At 43.4% G+C, this 22862-nt stretch overlaps 2 protein-coding genes and 1 pseudogene across 2 annotated transcripts; all 3 read left to right on the top strand.

Annotated features, from left to right (window-relative positions):
- The window catches only part of LOC123083884 (uncharacterized), a 10547-nt pseudogene extending 8379 nt beyond the window's left edge, over positions 1-2168 (top strand).
- A 3658-nt stretch (positions 2169-5826) lies between these two features.
- On the top strand, positions 5827-9792 carry LOC123086755 (protein TRIGALACTOSYLDIACYLGLYCEROL 5, chloroplastic). Its single transcript, XM_044508545.1, has 3 exons — positions 5827-6092; positions 7509-7680; positions 9485-9792. The coding sequence occupies exons 1-3, from the start codon at positions 5948-5950 to the stop codon at positions 9573-9575; spliced, it is 408 nt and encodes a 135-aa protein (XP_044364480.1). The 5' UTR covers positions 5827-5947; the 3' UTR covers positions 9576-9792.
- Positions 9793-10181: 389 nt separating this feature from the next.
- Positions 10182-11929, top strand: LOC123086754 (chlorophyll a-b binding protein CP26, chloroplastic). Its single transcript, XM_044508544.1, has 6 exons — positions 10182-10487; positions 10600-10684; positions 10892-10942; positions 11064-11184; positions 11281-11415; positions 11499-11929. Exons 1-6 carry the CDS (start codon positions 10280-10282, stop codon positions 11757-11759), a joined length of 861 nt encoding a protein of 286 aa, XP_044364479.1. The 5' UTR covers positions 10182-10279; the 3' UTR covers positions 11760-11929.
- Positions 11930-22862: the final 10933 nt, after the last annotated feature.

Genomic DNA, 22862 nt, shown 5'->3' with positions numbered 1-22862 from the left:
GGGCGGGCAACCTCGTGCGTGTGGCGGCCTTTCGGCGTGATCCCGTCGGCTACTTTTGCCGGAATCGTGGGCGGCGGGGCGAGAGGGAAAGGGGAGGTGGTAGGTGGGGAAAAGTGCGGGCTGAAATGTCCTCCCCATCAACCGCTCCCGCTATATGCAGGGCACCAACGGGCCGGGGGGGGAGAGGAGGACCCGTGTATTCACGGGGTCAAGATTTTGTCGCGCCCCTCAAAAAATTTTACGGGCCGGCCACGTTTGCGGGATCTGTTCGGGCGGGATTTTCCGTGCCGACCCGCACTTTGGCGATTATTTTGCGGGTCGGGGCTTTTTGTGGGTCTGCTAGAGATGCTCTAAGAGCATAGTGAGTTTTAAGTTTCAATCGTTGAAACTTTTGAGTTTTCAACTCAAACTTGCGATCTTCTCGCTCATTTTTACCAAGTTTTATAGATAAAATTATAAGACATTTTTCTGTCAGTGATAGATACAAAATTCGAGATTCTCATACTAAGTTTCAAGAGTTGAAACTTAATGTTTATTTTCAAATTTTGACAAAACGTATTCAAAATGAATCTTATTTGAAAGTTCTCATCCCCAAAAACACAAATGTGAAAACATAACTTAATTTAAACTTTTTGTCATAAAGATATAAAGTTTTAAAATCGAGAGCCAAAAATAATAGCACGCGTGCTTCAAGTCCTCTCCCACTGCCATGCATGCCTTTGACTATCACCTACCCGCTGGTATTGCGTGTGCATGGAAAGGAGGGGTCTAACTAATTGATCAAAAATTACTAATCCTTTTGCGCAGCTAGAGGAACAATTCTGTGAGTCGGCCAGACACATATATAATTCTGAACTCAAGCTGCTGCTGCATAATATTGTGTTTGTTAGTTATAGACGTTGTACTCAAAGTTTTATGTCCCTTGGCCAATCCTAGCGGCAAACTCAAGACCTCACGGCAAATATTCATGGTCTGGATTAACGTTGTTCACCCATTTATAAAGAAGTTAACCTGTTTCCTTTTACAGATTGATCCAGATCTATATGGTGATAGCAAAACACATTTTCTTCGTATACTGGACGGTATGGTGTGATCAATTTACAAATTTCATTTCATAATACAAAGACTGCATTTAACTGATATGTTCTTGAAATGTGTTTTTAATTTGAACGGAAGGCTGATAGGAAGAATGGATGTTCTAACTTGGATTGTGACGGCTTTGTACCTGTAAACTTGGCTACTATTACTCCTGGAGCCATCTCGTGGACACATGAATATTACATTGAAGATATTTAAGGTATGATTTTCAAAACACGGTAACTCTACCAGTCATACAGACATAATCCTTTTTTTAGATTACGTAATAGTTTGCACATGCTTATATTATTATTTAGCATCAAAGTATCCAAAAATCGACTTCCAAATGAAGCCAGAATAATACTATGTCCATCTTGAAATACATTTTTTTCAAAACTCGACTATTTCTGTGAGTAACAATTCAATAGAAAAATACCAACATCTATAACACCAAATTGATAAAATATGAAAAATATATTGTATGATGGATATTTTTTTACAAATTATTTCACGACGAACCTAATGATACTTTTGGTATTGTAGATATTGATGTCTTTACCTGTAAACTTGGTCAATTGAAAAGTTGAACTTTTCAAAAAATTAAACATCTTTTATGTTTTCAAAATGAAGGGAGTATGCATTTTTTGCCATTATATTTGAGTATGTTTTGTTGTGGCTGACAGGTCATGTAACTATCTTTTTACATTGATATTGTAGAGTAAAGAAGATGGAGATTGGTGGTTACACTTTGGACATGATATCAATAATCTTAGCCCAGTAGGGTATTGGCCAAAAAGTCTTCTCAATGGCATGCAAGACCATGCCGACGATATAGAATGGGTAGGAAGTACTTTTTCCTACTCCGGGAGATTAGTCCACCAATGGGCAACGGGAATTGGCCAAGAAGCAATTCAGCAGCATCTTTTCGCAATGTTCAGTATATTGATAGGAATGGTAAAGGCTATGATCCTCCTATGGGTAGTCTTCATGCTTTTGAGAGCAACAAACAATGCTATCGGACTGGTGTATTTCAGCTTCAGGTCCAAGGCAACATGTTCTACTATGGGGGGCCAGGTGGTTGCACTGGTTAATTAGATTAATTTTGAATGACAATAACTCCAATCTAGCTTGTATTTAAAAAATAATCTGGTGAAAGAAATTGCTTCAGTTAATCTGATGTTTTGTTATGCGCCCCCTTTCAATGTATGCTCACAGTTATATGCAATTCAATTTCCTTATAGCCTATATGACAAATGCTGGCTAGAGAAAGAAGATACGAGAGTTATCACATTTCATATGCAAGTGGATATTCTTGCATGCTCCCGCGAAAAGAAGTTTTTTCATGAATGTTGTGATGTCAGTGAGGTTAGAAATCAACAAAGGGATTTCTTTTCATGGTGAGGTGACAAAGATTGCTTGTCGTTTTCATTAAGATTGGAAGCAAGAAATTTATAGGAAGAAATACATTAGGGCTTAACCACCTGCACACAAACACATAAACTTATTCTTCTAGCCTACCCGTGGCTAGTTGGGCAACATTTCACAAATCAACGTCATCGATCCTAATTTCTAAGGTTTTCTTTTTTTCAAACTAGCTGCCACTATCACAAATCCAATCCTAAATAAATGTCGATATTGTTTGCAAACCGGAGCAGCTCAACGAACAACAAATAAATCGCCCATTCAATCGACTAATCATAATTGCTAGGGTTTCGATTAGAAACGTACCTGTTGCCCACTATATCAAATGGTTCCTGTGGGATGCGATGTATCACCATGTCGCTTCGCCATCAGAGCTCAGGCGAACGGTCGGAGTGGGCAGCAGGGCTGCTAGGGCATGGCGGCGGTGGGACTGCAACGGGAACGGCGGTGACGGCTGGGTGGGGATGCGGCTGCTCGCTCAGGGTCGGGCTATTTTAGGCAAAAGAAAAGTGATAGCTCACCGTGCCCAGGTCCCACTCGTCATAAGCGGTCATGGCCACAGTCCACATGCCATTCGCCGCCCACATGTCCAAAGAACTGAGGCCCCACACGTCAGTAACTGATGAGGATGTAGCGGTCAATTGCATTGACCTGACGACAAGGCTCCGTTTGGGCTTTTGTGAGAATGGGCCAAGTGGTGGAAGGCAAAGGTGAGGAAAGTTAGATGCTATGGGCAAAACTGAGCACAACTAAGGAAGGAGGTGCACAAAAATAGAAATCCCATTATGGAATAATCACTTTGGTGCCTAAGGTGCAAGATGCTAGACAATTCAAAATTTTAGTCCAATCTATCTGCTCAATGTTAGCTTTAAAATCATTACTGAAGTTTCGATGAACAGATTGAGCAGTGTGATCAAGCCAAATATTTCCCCTACACAAACTGCCTTAGTTGTGCCACATGACTGCCTTTATTAAATGGAGATATATTATGGAGGGGTGATGATGCCACATGAGGCCCTAAATACTACCCATCATAAAAAAACAAAGTGCACTCTTATTCAAGGTGGACTTTGAGAAGGCTTGTGATAAGGTAAAATGGCCATTTGTTTACAAAATGTTGAAATTAAAGAATTTTCCTGACCAATGGTGTGACTTGGTGATGCACACTATGATTGTGGGACATGTAGGAGCCAAGGTAAATGATATGAGTCATAAAGAGTTGAGACAAGGGGATGCCATGTCTCCCCTGCTATTTGATTTAGTTGCTGATGTCTTGGCCATTATACTAGATAAAGCCAAACAAAATGGTTTTGTTAAAGGGGTAATGTCCGAGTTTCGTAATAATGGTGTGAACATGCTTCAGTATCCAGATGATACCATATTTCTTATACAAGATGATGAAGAAAGTGCTAGAAATTTAAAATTCATTCTGAGTGTAGATATCAGGATTGACTATTAATTTTCGCAAGAGTGAGATATTTTGTTTGGTGAGGCTATTAATAAAGCAGAAAAATATCGGGAAATTTTCACTTGTGAGCTTGGGAAAATGCCATTGAAATACCTAGGTTTACCTGTTTCTGATGTGAGGCTAGGGAATAAGTTTTGGAAGACTATTACTAAGAAAATTGAAAAAAGATGTGCCTATTGACAAGGGAGATTATTAAATATAGCAGGTAGATTGATCTTGTCCGGTCCTGCCTATTTAACATACCCATATATATGATGTCTTTTTATCCCTTACCTGCTGGAACTAGAAAAAAAACTGATTTCTTCAGAGCTAGACTGGTCTGGCAGGAAAATGAGGACAAGAAGAAGTATCATTTAGTCAACAGGAAAACCTGATGCCTCCCAAAAAACCTAGGGGGTGGGGGATTGGGGATCTTAAATCTAGAGCTTATGAATAAAGCTTTGCTAGCTAAATGGTTTTGGTAACTTGAAACTGATGAAGGAATCTGGATCGATATATTACTTAACAAATATGTGAATGGCAAATGCATTTCTAGCATTAGGAAAAAACCAGGAGATTCTCGGTTTTGGGGCAGCCTCGTGCAGGTTAAAAATCTTTATTATCAACATGTTAAGAAGCTGATGGGTGATGGGAGGAACACTAGGTTTTGGGAAGATTGGTGGGTAGGTTCCAAACCTCTAAAGGAGGCCTACCCCAGTTTATACAACATTAGCTTTGAGCAAGATATCTCTGTTGTAGAGGCTATTGAAAGGGGGTGGGATAATTTTACTTTTAGAAGAAGTTTACTTGGAGATAAGGCTGAGCTGTGGGCTAGTCTGAAAACTAGATGTGACGAGGTTAGAATGTATGGAGGCAAAGACAAACCCTTGTGGATGTTTACCAATGATAGAAAATTCCCTGTGAAATCTATATCTTTTCCTAGTCAAATCTGATGCAGGTTTCCCACACAAGTTTTTGTGGAAAATAAAAAATCGAGCCAAGATTAAATGTTTTTCTGGTTGATTGTTCGTAAAAGACAGTTTAATCAAAAAGGGGTGGAAAGCAAAAAAGAGTGTGTTTACTCTGGACAAGATGAAAGTATAGATCACCTGTTCTTTAATTGTTCTGCTACCAGGCTTATATGGAGCTTGGTGAAGTGCTCTTGTCATTTGGGATCAGCTCCCAGTGGGTTGGATGATTGTTGAATGTATGGCCAAAAACCTTTCAGAAATTTGAAAAAAAAACTAATCTTAGTTGGAATTTCTGCTATGTTCTGGTCCATTTGGAAGTGTAGGAATGCTATTGTCTTTAGAACAAAACAAATTCACGATCCCATGATTCTTTTGAGGCTAATGTGCAACTGGATAGTTTACTGATCTATTTTGCAGATAAAGAACCCAAAGCAAAAGCTACTGATGCTAGGAGCAAAAATAATCGAGCGGGTGACAAATGAAATCTATCGTGCGTCGCAGGACTGAAGACCAGGGGTGCAAAGGCTGGAAAACTAAAAAAAGCGTTGGGTTATCTTTCCTTCGTCTATCGTGGCGACGATGGATGTGAGCTACCTGTGTATCTTGACTTCTTCAACGATTTATGTCTATGCATATGCTGCTTTCGTCTAGACTTTGTTTATTGCTTTCAATCCGCGGGTTGCGCCCCGTAGTGTGTGGATTGTGTTCTGTTATGTCGTCTAAACCTTTGAACTTGTCTAGCTTCTGGTAGATTAAATAGATTATGGCCTGGATTTGTGATATATGATATCCTTTTGATGGTTTCGCTAATGAAATCGGAGGAAACCCTCTCTTTTGATAAAAGGAAAATCGATTGAAAGTGTTTCAAAAAAAAAGTCACACAAGACTACCAGAGTCCCCAACGGGTCATCTGGGATCAGACCCCGGGTCCTGACCCCTTTCAGTTCAACACGAATAAACGCGACAGGGAGGGGAAAAAATCTTATACGACCGGGTCAGGGAGAGAGAGGAGAGCAGAGAGGGGAAGGCGATGGGGGCGGCGAAGAGAAACGGGGGTGAGAAGGGGCTCCTCTGGAGGCTGCCGGAGGTCACCTCAAGGGAGCTCGGCAAGATCGGCCCCGCCTTCGGGCTCGGCATAGGCTGCGGCGCCGGCGCCGGAGTCGGCTTCTTCGGCGGTAAAACCCTCCTCCTCCTCCTCCTCCTCCCCCTTCCTGTACAGTTCAACCTTTGTACTCCTTTCTTTCCAGCTCCTTGTTTCCGCGTTACCCTGCGCTCTTGGCGGGCTGATTGATTCGGCGGATTGTGCTACTTGAGCGCCATATCGCTTCCGTGCCCTGGTTTCTGTCTCGTTGGTTGATTGGATGGTTATTGCCAGGTTCAGATGCTCCTGTCCTCCACGGTTCAAAATATTGATAATTGCTAGTAGTTCTTGTTCAGATTGTGACTTGTTTTGAAGTTAGTCATGATGGGGTTTAATAGAGCAGGGCTAGGGTTTGCTCTCGGACTCATCTGGTTAGAGCAGCCTCATTAGGGAGGCATACATGTATATAGGCATATATGACACAAATTTCTTAATGGGGATGTTTTCACAGATTGGGATAATTTTGTTTAATGCGTCGGCAGTAATTTTAGATACTTATGGCTTGGCAAGTGGTGTAACAACATTGGACTTGGATGTATGACAATTTGGCTTCCGACGGTTTAGCCAAGGTTTATCCTAATTACTGCGCCCAGATAGTCCACTTGCCTGTATCATTAAACTTTCTGACAAATACAGTGTAGACTGAATAGCGTGTTGGCCACTTGAACTCTGAGAATTTAAGATGTGTCATCCAAGACATTCACATCATCACAAGAGACACCAATGCATACATAGCTAAAATATCATTAAGGCAAGATCGATGGTATGAAAATTATTGTAGTTTTATTTTCTGTAAATGTTAAGGAATGTATTATAAGTGCTGTTCAAAGTGTATTATTAAACACTTGGGGCCCATTTTAAAATTTTGAGCAATCAAAACTTTTAACTTTTCTTACTTTGTTGCTTTAGATAATTGTCGATGTAGTGTGTAAAGAAGTAAACATGACGATGCAAGCAAGAATATTGATCTATTCAAGTGGTTAGCTATTACTGAATAACACTTCAGTAATTGTATAGTGTGCCCCTATACAAATTGAGACAATGTTTCTTCTCTCCAAACTATAGTTGCAACTATAGATATGCCATACTCAATTGGGTATATTTCTTGTATGAAATTTATAAATTCTGAAAGTTTTGTAGTTGTTAAAAGTGTGATCATTGAATGGTATATCACATGGTGAGATCTATTCTTTTGCTCCCTTGTCGTTTGCTATCAGAAATATAAGGTAGAAGAATGCTTGCATATTTATTTTCTTGCATTGAAATAAGCTTAAGATGGCATACCGACAAGTTTTTTAATGCGTAAAAATGTTGAGCTCTTTTTTTTCCAAAGCTAATCCATCTTTTATATACAGTTCATTGATTCATTGGAATCTCCTCCCTCCCCTATTGTTTGTCTCATTTTTTTAATGAACTCTGTATAATTTTATCTTTTTCATGAATAATGTAGGTGCAGGATTAGGTTATGGATTTCCTGGACTCACTTTAGGCTTCGGAGTTGGAGCTGGCTGCGGTATAGGATTTGGTTTTGGTTATGGCTTGGGCAAAGGAATTGCTCGTGATGAAAAGAAAAGACATTCAAACGTTGGTAAAATATTCCAGGAAACTCCAAATCTGCCTAAGTAAGTACTGTATGGGCATGAAATATTTAGAGGGATTTGTGCAACAGACATTCCTATACGTGCTATGCCTTGTTGCCTAACCTTGTAATATCTATTATCTTTGAAGTTTTTACTCTAGTTACAGTTGGTCATGTAAGTGAATTTGGAAGAAGAGCAATCTGGAGGGTAAAGTGGAATTATACCAACTGGCTTGAAACAAACACTCCCAGTAGTTGCTAAAAGAACAACAGAAAATTGACTTGTGTATCTTTTTTTTATTGATGTTGTTTGAACTTAAAATACGTAGCTTACCAAATGAGATTGGAGAAAGAACCTTAAACAAGCTTTGCTTATGCTTTGAAATGAAAAGATATCTTCAAGCATTCCCACATAATAGTTATCCAAACTGGGGTGATTGGCAGTTTGACTGGAATACCCCAGAACAAGAGCTTTACTCAGTATTGCAGTGTGAAAGACAAAAGGAAGAAAATGAACAGAGTGGTCAATTCCATGCCAGAGCCAAATCTATTTTAACTTAAGCTCCATCCTGGCCCACATTTGGCATTACAATATGACCTTATAGTTATATTATTTTACCGTAACATATTAGCACCTAAGAGTGTTCAAGTATGGATTGATCCCAACACGTCCAAAACCGGCTGTGAAGCCATAGTTCATTTTCCTTCTTTCCATGTGATGTCAGCAGTGGTGCCATTTCGAAAATTTATATGCGATGGTTCACTAATGACTGGTTGAACTGAGACCATTTTTGAACACCCCTATTAGCACTACTTGTTTCGTCCAGACTCATAAACTATACACATATTATAGGCATGCAACACTTGATTACTTGAACGCCTAAAATGAAGTGGAAATATTTAGCGATAAGTGCAAACCATGGAAAACCACACCAATTTTTTTGTGTTCCTCACTAAACATTGTAAAATGGCATTTCTATGGGAACTAATGCTAACTTAATGATTGTGTCGTGTCTTGCTGAAAACGATCCCGAAAGGCCGAAACGGTGCAAATTGCCTGGAGGAATCTAATCACACAACCTAATCCCTGAAGCCTGAACCCACGAGCTTTTAGAGGACCAGTGCAGATTCTTCACAATCTCATTCTCTATCAGGATGGTAACAGGTGCAACAGTGGGATATTTGAAGTGACATCCAAGTATCTCGTGTACGCATAATGTAACTATGCCCACAAAAACAAACAAAAATAGCATCTCATTCGTGACTTCTGACATAAACTACAATATCAAACTGTGCTATTACTCTATTTCTGACAGCATGAGGGTTTTGAATAAATAGACCTGGTAGGATGTTACAGAAAACAGATTTGTTAGTATTAATTTCAGAATTTGAGCTATTTCAGCACTAATTGTTTGAGATTCTGTTTTATATGAACAAAAACTGCATTTTTTCTCGTATTAGACATAACTTAATCAGTTTTGTTTTGTCATGGTTAAAAATCAAGTTGAGGCCCCAACACTACTCATTCCTCTCTCAGTTAATGCACATGTGTTTTACTGCACTAATATGCCAACATTTCTGAAAATTGTAGTCTAAAATAGAACATAATTTGATTTGATGTTTACTTTGAAATCTTGAAGATCTGTGCAAGTTCTCTGTTTGGGATGAGAAGGAAACTAAGTATTATATCACCCTCGCATAACTTAATCTTTGTTTCTCATGGTTGAAATTCGTCAAGTTGCTACCTTATGGCATTTGCCACACCCGGAAGATAACTTCAATTTGCATGCAAAAGAATGTGTATTGTTCCATGGTTGCTCACCCTTTCCTCCTCTTCTCTATTCCAGGGACACCATTGCCGGTTTGTTTGACGAGTTGGTTGTAAACACCAAAAAGCTTGCCACCGCAACTTCAAAACAGATTGAAAAATGGCACTGAGCTGCACCACCAGATGGCTGCTGCTATTTGCTATCTTAGATGGTGATTAGTTGGATAGAGACTACCGTGTCACATTAATATCCCATTTTGAACATTTGTAAGTAGGTTTGTATTCAAGTAGGGTTCTGACATTATGCTATAGGGATTGTTTGAAATTCTGGAAATGTTGAACATTGTGGTAGTTAAGAAAGAAAATTCAAACCGATGAAGATTTTTATGATCGTTGTACATGTCGGCTTATGTTCTGTTACTGGTTTTGCTCATCTCATCTGCTAAAACTTGAGCCTGATTTGGTGCTGTCAAATTGTGATGGAACTCTCGGGGGTGTGTGTGGTCTGGAACTCTTGTCTTGGTTCTCTCCATCTCTCATTGGATATCTGTCCCTATCTGTTATGTTTGGACCAATTGGTATCTCATGGCTCCTGATAAACGAGATAGCAAGCGGCCCTAATGGTGCCACATCAGCACCCTCATCTGCCAAGTCAGCACATACCGCCCAATCAGGCCCAAGCAACAGATAGCCCTCCTGAATACTGAGCCAATCACAGCCCCCTTGGCCTATCCTTGATGGGCCCACAACATCCTCCAATCCTCATTTCCAACCATTTAAACTACCCCACATTTCCCTCCACAACCACCCATCACATCCTCCCTTCTTGCTGAGCTGAGCACGCCCCTTCTCCCTCAACTTTGGGCTCGAGGCAATGGCGGCGCTCGCTCCGACGAAGATGCTCGGCACCCGGCTCAACTTCGCCGGCTCCTCCAGGTACGCCACAGCGGCACCAACTGCTGGCGCACAGAAGATCGTCTCCCTCTTTGATCGCTTCAAGAAGAAGCCCGCCCCGAAGCCGAAGCCCGCCCCCGTGGCCACCTCGAGCGTGGGCATCGACGACGAGCTCGCCAAGTGGTACGGTGAGTACAAAGAAATCTGACGGGCTCTCAGCTGAGATTTCACTCTTATCAGATAACTTGTTCAGTTCTGAATATTCGTGTGTGTCTAAATCTGTCTTCTATTTTGTTTCAGGTCCTGACAGGAGGATCTACTTGCCCAACGGTCTCCTTGACCGGTCGGAGGTGCCGGAGTACCTCAACGGAGAGGTTCCCGGAGAGTAAGTCATAGGCCTCAACTCCATTTACTCTACACACCATACACATCAGTCATGCTTTGTCATAGCTCTGCAAGAGCAAAGCACAATACTGTTTCCTTTAGCAGCATGGAGTACATCACAAGTTCTCACATAACTGAAATGCTCATGTATGTAAGCATAAGTGATATCCATCTGAACTAATTGCTTGCTTTCCCTTTGGAGTTGCAGCTACGGCTATGATCCTTTTGGCCTGGGCAAGAAGCCAGAGGACTTCGCCAAGTAAGTACAGACAGTAGTAATCTGCATTTTGCAAGTATAGACTAATCTGTGAAGTGTTCTGTCAAATTTCAGAACATATTCTCTCGACTAAGCGATCCTGCTCTACACCTCAATGCTGCAGGTACCAGGCCTTTGAGCTCATCCATGCCAGGTGGGCCATGCTCGGCGCCGCCGGATTCATCATCCCCGAGGCGCTCAACAAGTTCGGCGCAAACTGCGGTCCCGAGGCAGTTTGGTTCAAGGTAATTGCTGAATGCAGATCGTCATTTCTCACGGCTTCAGATTCAGAACTTTGGAAGTTTGAGCTCACGGTGCCATAAACAACATACATCCTGCAGACCGGCGCCCTGCTCCTTGACGGGAACACCCTCAACTACTTCGGCAACAGCATCCCCATCAACCTCATCCTCGCCGTCGTCGCCGAGGTCGTCCTCGTCGGAGGCGCCGAGTACTACAGGATCACCAACGGGCTGGTCAGTATCCTGAAACATAGATATGCGTTGCCGCAGCCAGGCGTCCTTGTAGTGACCAACGGTTTGGTCAACTTCTCCGGCAGGAATTTGACGACAAGCTCCACCCCGGTGGCCCATTCGACCCGCTCGGCCTCGCCACCGACCCCGACCAGGCGGCGCTGCTCAAGGTGAAGGAGATCAAGAACGGGCGGCTGGCCATGTTCTCCATGCTGGGCTTCTTCATCCAGGCCTACGTCACCGGCGAGGGCCCCTTCGAGAACCTGTGCGCGCACCTCAGCGACCCCTTCGGCAACAACCTGCTCACCGTCATCTCCGGCGCCGCCGAGAGGGTGCCCAGCCTGTGAGCTGGCCGTTTATTGCCCGTCCGCCGCCGTCGGTTGCTGATGATCAGCTGCGTGCGCGCGATGCAGCAGCATGTGCTGTGTGAATTTTACCGGGAAAAGTTTGAGAGTACGAATGTGCCGTACGTGTAAATTATCAAGGGCAGAAGAAACATGACCGTTCTGATTTCTGATGGGAGTATCGGACCACTGCTACTTGAGTAATTTCTGAAATGGTTTTCATCATCGTTAAAAACCAGATTGACTCTTTTTGAAACTTGATTGGTTAAGTCCTTGCATATATATAGTGAACCCGTTATCGATTAGTACATTGTATGCATAGATTACAAATATATTATTGCCGAATCTGAAGTGCTGGAATTATACCAAAATCTTACAGACTCTAGGCTATGTTCTTCACATATAGCAAAATTTCTATGTCAATAGTAATTTAAAAAACTTTTGTATATCACAAGAATATAAAGACAACATGTATGTATCATATAGACCGAAGTTGCAAATGCATATTGAATCCAATATTTGACATACCAAAAAAGAACTCAAAAATACTTCTTTGAATGGTATTTTCTAAAATACCATTGACAACAAATTCAAATTTGCTACTATTGAGATCAAATGCGCGTATTTTTAGTTTCTCCATTTTTGGATTAAAGTTTGATCCAAAAAGTTAGATGGGACAGGGTAAATGCATGCAGTCGTGATTGAAGATGAATACATTGGAAGTTTTCATGCAAAGAAAAAGAAAATGCATGCAGTATCAGTGCTTCCTAATTTTATTAAAGTTTTTCATGATTAATAGAGGTGCTACTAAAGTTCATGCATGGGCCCTCTAACACACTTGTATGTAAGGTGTCTTGCTTCTACCACCAATGGCCCATGCAAATAATATCTTACGGTGAGTTTGGTCCATGGTGCACATTGACCATGTTTACAATGCAATGGGCCAAGCTGACTTGGCCCATCAGAAGGCCCAAATCATCCATTGCCCTTTGATCATTTTTTCCTTTACTAAGGTTATTACATGTTTTCTTCTTCTTTTCATTTTTTAATACAGTGCAGACGCGGACGCTCATACATACGCACGTACACTCACCTTTACAAACGCACATACTCACACACATGCTGCATTCAAATAGTACATTTAGGGCAGTTTCATTATTTCTTGTTTTTTGCGGGGGTAGGACAGTTTTATTCAGAAGGCCGATTGCTCCGAGCATCCAACAGCCGAGGAGCCAGGCAGGCAACCAGCACGTAGCACCACCCTCTCCTAGTCTCCTGCAACGCCTGCAACACACGTTCTCTGCACTTGCCCACGACATGCAGCAGGCAGCAGCAGCAGCTGATCATCCCATCTCATCTCATCTCATCTCCTCGCCACGCTAAGCCAGCGCCCAGTGCGCAATAACTTGAGGATCAAAACATCCTCCTGGACTCTCTCTGGATTGCACAAACCACCACTTATTGGGGCTGGTGTTGCGCAAAACACCTACTATACGGGTTTGTTGCGGAAAACACCGCATATTGGTGTAATACATTGCAGATAGGTCTAATCTAGTATTTGGATGCATTGACATAATTACTGACAAATGGGTCCCGCTCGTAAGTGCACATGTGGCAATAAAACCGGCCACATCAGCCAACATATTAGACTGTCATTATCTCCAAAACCTGTGGTCCAGTTGAGCCGAAACTTTCCTAGATTAGTATTGAATATATGTAGTATTTACTGAAATTATTTCACATTTTTCTGAAAATGTCAAAAAAATTCACACTTTTCTAAAATTGTTAACTTTTGAACCCAAATTTAAATGAAGCAAGTTCGGCATGAGATCACCAACACAAAAACATGGTAGATATTGTTCCCATTAGATTTTAGCATCAAGTAGCTGGCATGAAAGTTGGATAAAGGATAATAATCAGATATGTTGCTGAAACAAAATTTATACCGACACAAGGGACAAGGCCTTAAACACATGTCAAAATCAAGCGCAGAACCTAAGTAATAACAACACAAACGTCCCAAAAAATAGGATCCTAAACAAAAATACATCGATCAACGGCAAAATTTATCCCCAAAAATGTAAGGGTTTCATGAGGGAGAAGAAGACCTAGGAAGGTAGGGGAGAAGACGAGCATAGCTCAGGTGAGAGGGGGGTGCTTACCCGACGATTGGGTAACGGCTCCATCACCACTGATGGGATGGTCGCCGCCGCCTGCTGTTCCTATGCGGAAACTCTGTGCTAGGTCGTTCCTCTCTGCTCCGAAAATATATTTTAGAGCACCTACACCTAGGCCCCTCTTATCTAGCCATCCATTCTTCGTATCAAGATCCGTGCAAGTACATTTCTCTTTTTTGTTTCTATCACATAGAACATGTCTTCAAGTTAAAACCTTTGCAGAACAGTAAAGTCTTCAAGTTAAAACCTTTGCAGAACAGTAAAGCTTTCTAGCTAAAATCTAGGATAGTTTTTTTAGATTTTTCCGCCCAACATAAATATAAAAAATAAGTTTTATTTGATTAATATATATATATTTTAGTATTTATGTTGGACGAAAAATTCTGAAATTTTTATCTCACATTATAGTTAGTAAGTTTTGCTGCGCTGCAAAGTTTGAAGTTCAAAACATGTTCTATATGAGAGAAACGAAAAAGAGAAAAAATGCATATACAAATTTAGTTGTCTCGCACAGATCTTAAAGCAATATTGGAGGACCAGGATAGCAGGGCATGGGTGCAAGTGCTCTAAAAATCTGCGTCCCTCTTTGCTCGAGCCACTATGTACGAGATGGTTGTGTCTTGTTTCATCGACATCGGCTTTCAGTCCATCTATTTTTGTGAGTCGGCTTCCAGCCCACTTATTAAACAGTTTTTTTAACTCTGGTCTTTTCACTTCTTGGTCTAATATACATTGGCTGATGTGGCCGGGTTTTATTGTCACGCGTACACTTAGAAGCGGGACCCATTTCTCAGTAATTATGTCAATGCATCCAAATACTAGATTAGACCTATCTGCAACGTATTACACCAATATGTGGTATTTTCCGCAACAAACTCATATAGTAGGTATTTTGTGCAACACCAGCCCCAATAAGCGGTGGTTTGTGCAATTCCCTCCCGGGACGGAGGTTGAAGGCAGGATCGACCGATCGGAGCACCATCAATTCAGCAGCAACGCTCTTCCTCGTGTGGTCCTGCTCTGCTCGATCCGCCGTGATTAGCGCCCATCTCCCCGCCCTTGCGTGCACGGCTTTATGCCACCAGCAGCAGCAGGATCGCAGGCGCTCGTTGCTTCACCCTCACCCCCACTGGCGTGAGTGAATTCCTGCTGCTGCTGCTGCTGCTTTGTGCACTGTGATGCTACTACTGCCTCCAGTGGACCACCTCATATGCAATGCAGTGGATCACAGGATCTTTCTGATTTTCCCACACAAGTGTTCTAAAACAACACCTCGTTCTGCTCTCTCCACATGTGATTTAATTGCTTTTGCTCCTGTTTAAAGATTTGACTACACAAGCCGGTTGTGATGAGAAGGTGGATGGATCTCCTTTTCCTTGATTGGTTGGCTCGGCTGGTGCCAACTCAAGAACAACTGCCCTTGTCCTGTGGCGCGGCAGAGTTCACATGCATGCATGTTGCATGCAAGCATGCATGCGTGAGCTCTTCTCTTGCACACAAAGATAGGACGAGCCGAGCATTAGTGCTGCATCATCGTGTCCCTCCTTGGAGCACTTGTCACTCACTCTCCCAACCCTAACCCTAACCTATGGGTCAACTAGTAGGAAGCATGTGTACACCATGAAGCTAAAGCTAGGGGTGTTCGTCCTTTGATTATTCTTCTAGGGCCTGCTTCTCGTGCTTTCCTCTCAAGAAAGACTTGTCTTTGTGTCTTCTGACAGGGGAACCATAGTCCACAGAGTATACCCTAACTATTGTTATAGGGTAACTTCCAGAAAAAAAACTACGCATTGTTGTAGGGCTAGGCCGGGAGATGGATGAGATGGGAACAAGGCAGCAACCCCTCCAGCTTTTCTTACCCTATTCTTTCTCTTGACGTGGACGACGAGCTGATGCATGCGGTCAAGAGAAAAGTAAATGCTCGCCTCCCCTCCACGTCGATCAATATCAACATCAACATCTCGTATCATCATCCCTCTGCTATGCAACAGTAGCATGGCCTGTTCAGAATTTTATTTTATTTTTGTAGTAGTAGAGCGTAGTACTTGGGTGCCACCACAGCAATGAGCCAAAATGCACCACGCCGCTTCCTTGGGCTGCTACATTAAATTGGGAGAGTACTGTAGCAGTGAAAAAAGTTAAATGAGGTCTCGAAAGCACCAAGCTGTCATGCCAGAACGAGCATGGTATTTATTTAAGCCCCCCTCCAAATAAATTCCCCTGGCTGGCTTTAGCTCCTACGGCCTCTCACAGTCTCATTACGTCACTCAGCCCGTCTTTTCTTTTCATTTTTGCATGGATGGATGGATGGGTGCAAGATATATCTTCTGAAAACATAGTACCGCCACGTGCGCTCCCACTGAGCTGCAGCAGAGAAATGACACCACGCTGCAGCGTACGTACGGGTGGCCGCCCGTTCGTCTGATGCCCGTGATGCGTGTGCGTGTGCGCGCGCGCGGGGGGCGTATCCTGATCCCGGAATCCGGTTCCCTACGTAGCGCAGCCGATAAGCGTGGATGGATTGGCCGGAATCCCATCGTGGTGTACTACCGCGCGCTCGCTCGCTCGCACGCGCAGGATCACGCGCACACTCAAGCCGGGCGTCTGATGTGATTTGATAACACGGCCCGGCCCGGGAGGGATCCCGCCCCTTCTTCCTCCTCCGCTTTCTCGGTTTTTTTCCGGCGCGGCGGCCGATGCTATCTCTCTCTCTCTCTGTTCTCTCGGCGCCGCTGGAGAAAACTTTGCGACGCACGCACGGCCCCGTCCGTGCATGCGCGGTCAGTGCCTCATTAAACCCTCGTGCTGCCGCCGCTGGGGTTTCAGAGCTTTTTCGCTGTGGGGGTTTGCGCGCGTGTGTGATGGATAGAATGTTTGGTGCAGAGGCCTTTAATTTGTCCGAAAGTTGGGCGCCGGGTTTGCCTTTCCCGGCCTCTTGTTTTCTGCTGCTGCTCGCCCTCGTCACGTTGCAGTAATAATGGAGCTCAGTACGCGGTGTTCAGGCTCAACTCTTGGCCGGTGGCCGCAAAAATAATCAGGCTCGGTACGAAAGATGGAGACGCGCAGGCCACAGCCGCAAGCATACTACTACGTGAATAATTTTGGGGGTTTCTGCATGGTAGTGTAGTACTAGTGTTTCTGTTAAACGAGATGCAGTACGGATGTTTTACTGCGCAGACCATTCTATTTTTTGGAGGTTGACAGCTATGCCGGCACAGTCGGCAGTGCTTGCAGATGAGAGTACACTCACTCATCCATGGACATGCTAACCCTAAGCCGGCCTCTCACTTCTCTCCTATCTATCCGTATTTTCTTGCTACGTACAAAGATGCAATTTAATGCACGTCCCTCGTCTCTCTCCCTCTCAGCGCAGAGCACACAGCATTGGCATGCGTGATAGTACTGTGTGTTTTCTTGTAGTACTACGTAGTACTATTTCTCCAGGACTCTGGGGCCAAGATAAAACCGCACTGAGCTCTATCCGTTGTTGGCTAGAGCCTTGAGGGCTATTAGGACGTACATGTGGGTGTTTTTCTGTAGAAACAAGTGCACATGCTCTTCCTTCGAATGAGCTATCAGCACCAAGAATGAGTAGTTGAGTACCATCTACTCGATACCTACTAGTAGATGAACCGGAAACTTCCCTAAGAAAAAGATACTCTGAAACACGCCTCCTTCCTTACAAAAAGTATTTCCACTCTTCGATTTTTTCCTTGAAAAAAAGTCATACATTCGACTGAGTATTACGTGCATGTTTTTAAGTTTGGTGCAAAAACACTCATCAGCGCCCCATGTGCAAATATAATAAATTTAGTGCATAAATAGCTGCTATTCTAGTCATCTCATGTTTTTGTAAGAACACAAACTAGCATGTTTTCTCATGAAAATGTAGAGGTGCATGATATACTACCATGTGTACAGCATTAAAAGAATAAAAATAAAACTTCCAAAAAAAACTCTTTTATACTAGTATTTTTCTATAAACTAAATGGTATAACCAATCCCAGAGCACAAAATCCACATCCCCTATGTACCAGAGTCAGTCTATTTGTGTTCTTTATTGTTCTTCTATGGTACTATATAATGATCTCACTTTAGGAAGATGTTCAGATATTATACATGTGTTTGTGTGTTAAAAAAATTGAAATTTTTCGCGCTGTGGAAATTTGAATTTTGAAATGAGCTTCCTGTAGCTCGAGCTCTGTTGGCATTTTTTATTTTGAGTGCATGGAGCTTGGTATTTAAAAAAAAAACCAAAAAACATATTTAAAAGTTAACAAAAATCCGTAAAAATCCCATTAAACATATATGTGTTCCGCACGAACGTGTGAAATTTTGTTTAAAAATATTGTGGTTTGTAGGCTATAAAAATGTCTGGCCCAACAAAAAAAATAAAGGGCCCATTTTGGAAATATGTATTTGTCTTTTTGCTGTATGCCACGTGTGAAAGTATAGTGTTATCAAATTTTGCACATACGTAGTATACACGTGTATGTGTGTTCACAATTTTTTTTTACATCACACTATGGAAATTTGAAATTTGAAAAGACCTCCCTATAGCTCGAGCTCCGTGGCATTTTTAGATTTTGATTGCAGACTTTTGGTGACCGTGCTTCAGGGAGCTCGGTATTTAAAAAAAATAAAAAAATCATATTTCTTTCAAAAAAATCGGGAAAATCCATTGAAACATATATGTGCTCCTCATGAATGTGTCAAATTTCGTTTAACAATATTGTGATTTTTAGGTTGTACAAGAAAAAATCGGCCCAACAACAAAAATAAAGGGCACATTTTGGAAATGTGCATTTGTCTTTTTTCTTTAAGCCACGTGTGAAAGTATAATGTTGTGAACTTTTTCACATATGCAGTATACATGTGTAGGTGTGTTCATAAAAAGTTTCAAAAGAAATCACATTGTGGAAATCTGAAAATTTAAAATGAGCTCCGTGTAGCTCGAGCTCCGTTGGCATTTTTCGATTTTGAGTGCAAAATTATGGAGGAGCACGGTATTAAAAAAACATAAATCATATTTAAATTTAAAAAAAATTCATGGAAACATCTATGTGTTCCTCATGAATATGTGAAACTTTGTTTAAAAATCTTGTCATTTGTAGGCTGTACAAAAAGAAAACAAAAATCCGGCCCAACAACAACGATAAAAGGACCGTTTTGGAAATATGTATTTCTCTTTTTTCTGTACGCTACCTGTGAAATAATAATGTTGTGAAATTTTGCACATACATAGTATAAATGTGTTCACAAAAAAATGTGTTGCGGAAATTTGAATTTTAAAAACGAGCCACCCTATAGCTTGAGCTCCTTTGGCATTTTTCGATTTTTTTTACATAAAGCTAACTTGGTGGGGGAAAATATTGCAGGCCTAGTAGAGATCGATGAAGGATTTTATCGATACACAAATATTGAGAAAGAGAAAAAGTGTATGCAACATACATTGAAATATTTTTCTAAGGTTTAATCTGTTGTTAGAAATCATAAACTAGGGTGTACAAAAAATAGCCTCATGTATAAGGGGTGCTTGGTGGGTTGTGGTTTAAAAATACGAAAATGATACCTCGCGAACGTCTGAATTCCGCCACCTCTGAGTGAATGCCTTCTTCTATGTTGGTTTCTTTGCACGAACTTGACGTGTGCCACACTGCCATGTCACGCTTTGCCAACCATTCCCTAAAGCGTGGTGACTAGCGAACTCCCTCCTCCGCACTATTTCTCTTTGCTCACACTCACCGCATTCTCCCCCCCCCCCCTCTCTCTCTCTATTGCGGCGGTTCGAGACGATCGTGGCTTCCTTGCCGCCGATTTCAGCGTCGTTAGGTCAAGTGGTTTACTCATGGCTGGGACGACGGTTTTCATCTTTTTTGTCGGCATCGAGTTCATGGCCAATGGCGGTATTTGTGCATTTGGTGATGGTGGTTGCGGATGGTGGTCGGGGATATGGTTTTCTTTAAGTTTTTTGGTGCCGACGCGTGTAGGAAGCACCATGGTTTTCTTCGGTTTGTAGTGTGATGGCAGCAACTGTTGTGGATTCACTGGCGAGGGGGCGTGAGTGTTTTTGGGGGAGGGGTTGCAATGTAGATGGGGATAGTAGTTTCCACCCATCCACTCTTCATCTAAGCAATTTTATACCATTTTTCATGCTTTCACTTAGTCTAAAATTTGCTAGAACTGTTGTATGTGGGTAGATGGTATTGTTTTTTGAAGGAGGGGTAGATTCTGTTTTTTAATTGTGTAGAGGGTCTTTTCCTCCCTATTTTTTGCCATGTCGAGTCCTATTTATCCAGTATAAACCGCCATGTTGTGTAAATGGCATATGCGCATATGAGAGACAAAATTGCCATGATATGTGTGTGTGATTGGTAAAACTGCCATGGGTATATATGTGTGAGAGAGACTTAGGACAACTCCATCGCACGACCTTATCCTGTCCGCCTTCGTCCGTTTGGGGTAAAACGGACAAACGAGGTGGCCCACCGCGCGGGAGCAAATGGACTTTTGTCCTTTTGTGTCCGATTTCAACCCATCCGCGGCCGAAGTTTGCGCCGTTTTTGGGGTGAAACGGACACCACGCGGACGCGTGGGTTGTCTGCGCGCGTCCTCCCCTGGCCCGCCCGTCGGTGGCACAGGGCGGACCTTTTTCTATCCGCCCCACTCCCTTCCTCAGGCCGCACCCCCCTCCACTCTTCCCCTCACTGCCGCCGCCGCTGCCGCTGCCATTGCAGCCATGCAGTTCGGACGCGCGCTCGCCCAGCCCCTTCCCCTCGGCGCCGCCGAGCTACCCAACCACGACCACCTGGTTTGCGCACCCGCCGGCCGGATTTGGAGCGGATCCGGTCGGTCTTGAGCTCGCCCGGCTGTGGGAGGCCGGGTCGCGCCATGGACTGGCCGGGCACCTCGCCGGAAGGCCCTGGCAGGGCTGCAAGGCCGCATGCAGGCAGTGGCTCCTCCTCTAGCCGCTCGGATCTGCACCGTCGGTGGTCCACCGGCAGATACACGAATGGCGGCCAGCCGGGCTCGGTGCTTGCCCAGAAGCTCACCGGCGCACCGTTGCCACTCATTAAGTGCGACCACTGCCCAAGGATGGTCGTGCACCGCGTGTCTACAATGCCGGAACATCCCAGATGGGTGTTCATCAAGTGCTTAAATGATGGGGTATGTGCTCTTTTTAGCTTCGGTTTGTGCTCTACTTTTGACTAGTTGTGCTAACTACAAATTTTATTGTGTAGCATCGATGCAAGTTTTGGTATTGGGAAGAAGAGTACATTGATATATTGATAGAGCGAAATTTAGTACATGTTCATGCACTTTTGGCTAGCATAGAGGCTGTAGATGAGACAAGTGCACTTGTTGCTAGATTAGAGGCTAGACACGAGACTAGGTGTGAGGAAGCAACATCGACTTCTGGCTTGAAGAAGAAAGGAGGATGCCAGATCGAGCCTCCTCCACAGATCAACAATGAGTGCATCGAGAAGGCCCTAACCCAACTCAAGGGAGCAGTTATGGAAGTTGGGTATCTTCTAAAATGTATTCTTATTGTTCTTGTTTTTTTGGTCTTGCTTTACTAGTCAAAATGTGATAATGTATTTTTCATGTACCGAAAATGAATGATGAAAAGAAGTGAAGGACTTCCAAAGAAAAATGTGCGCGGATATGATGCGTCCGCGCGATGGGCGCACGGCCACCGCATCCCAGGACAGACCCGGACATGACCCCATCGCCTTACCCAAACGGACAGAATCCGGACAAAACGGACGTCCGTTTAGGGTCGCGCGATAGAGTTGGCGTTATATTGTCGTCGCATATTGTGTGTCTGAGAAACAAACTTGCCATGGCATGTGTGTTTCTCTAGACATAACTACCATGGCATGTGTGTTTTTCTAGGCTAAACCATAAATGGATACACTTTTATTCATGCGTGATTCTCCAATAGAGCAAGATCCTGCATGGAAGTCTCCACATGCTTAGATAGCGGATTACATTGAGTGAAGACTAATGATCAACATTTAACTTGATAATGCGTATGTCCAGGTGAACCTCCTTGGAGTCCCCGTGCACTGCATCGACGGGTAAAGGATGCCACGGGTTTTCCAAGTCCACATTGGCGGGATAGTCCCAGCTCCCCAGAGTCCAAGTCCGTTCAATGAGGCCGGTGTCGCCGCCCACGCGACCCGGAGGGGTAGTAACACTCACCACGCACCCGTACATCGGCCTCGTGTCAGTGTCAGCGTCAGCGGCGTCGCCCCTGACGCACATTACAGAGACGGGGCGGCGGCCTACGCGGGCCTTGCCGATGCCCACGATCAAGAGGAAGACGCTGCCGTCCTCCTCCGGGACTAGCAGGCGGCGGTGATCCTCCAGCGACTCTGGCATGGTGAATGGGTAGCACGTCTCGTACTTGATGTTCTCCGCCAAGGGCCAGCAGTGACCGTTGCACGCATCCGTGAGGTGATGCACCATGTCTGTCGGCGAGCCACAAAACGACACCGGGCACTCATAGCAGTGGACGAAGGGCTCCTTGGAGGCATTGACCAGGCCGTCCATGAAACGGGAGTGGCTGTAGGGGACGTTGCACCAGTTGAATATATGAGCAAGTTACTACGAGATTTAATCCGAATAAGCACAAAATAAATCATGACGGCTATAACAGAGATGAAACTAATCATGTGGACTAGCATAGTAGTAGGATATAGAGTAGAAACATGAATTCTACCACGATTTCGAAGAGGAAGGACAGAAACACATACGGTGCAACGGGAGAAGCACCGTTGGCGTTGAGGTTGTCGCCCATGTCCAAACACCACGTAGACATAGGCCCTATTTGGATACTCTAACTCGGTTAGAGGTTAGAGTTAGATTCTAACCTTGAACTAGCTCTAAACTAACTCTAACCAAAAAGATGTTTGGATGGGAGGGT

This window comes from Triticum aestivum, chromosome 4A (assembly GCF_018294505.1).
Source record: "Triticum aestivum cultivar Chinese Spring chromosome 4A, IWGSC CS RefSeq v2.1, whole genome shotgun sequence".
In the NCBI taxonomy this organism is placed as follows: Eukaryota; Viridiplantae; Streptophyta; class Magnoliopsida; order Poales; family Poaceae; genus Triticum; species Triticum aestivum.
Note: the sequence above shows the minus strand (reverse complement) of the source record. Positions and strands in the feature narration are given on the sequence as shown.

Coding starts and splice junctions, on each gene's coding strand:
- LOC123086754 (XM_044508544.1), top strand. CDS start 10,280: ATGGCGGCGCTCGCTCCGACGAAGATGCTCGGCACCCGGCTCAACTTC. Junction 10,685..10,891: donor AACGGAGAGGTTCCCGGAGA/GTAAGTCATAGG, acceptor TTGGAGTTGCAG/CTACGGCTATGATCCTTTTG. Junction 10,943..11,063: donor AAGCCAGAGGACTTCGCCAA/GTAAGTACAGAC, acceptor TCAATGCTGCAG/GTACCAGGCCTTTGAGCTCA.
- LOC123086755 (XM_044508545.1), top strand. CDS start 5,948: ATGGGGGCGGCGAAGAGAAACGGGGGTGAGAAGGGGCTCCTCTGGAGG. Junction 6,093..7,508: donor CGGAGTCGGCTTCTTCGGCG/GTAAAACCCTCC, acceptor TGAATAATGTAG/GTGCAGGATTAGGTTATGGA. Junction 7,681..9,484: donor GAAACTCCAAATCTGCCTAA/GTAAGTACTGTA, acceptor TCTCTATTCCAG/GGACACCATTGCCGGTTTGT.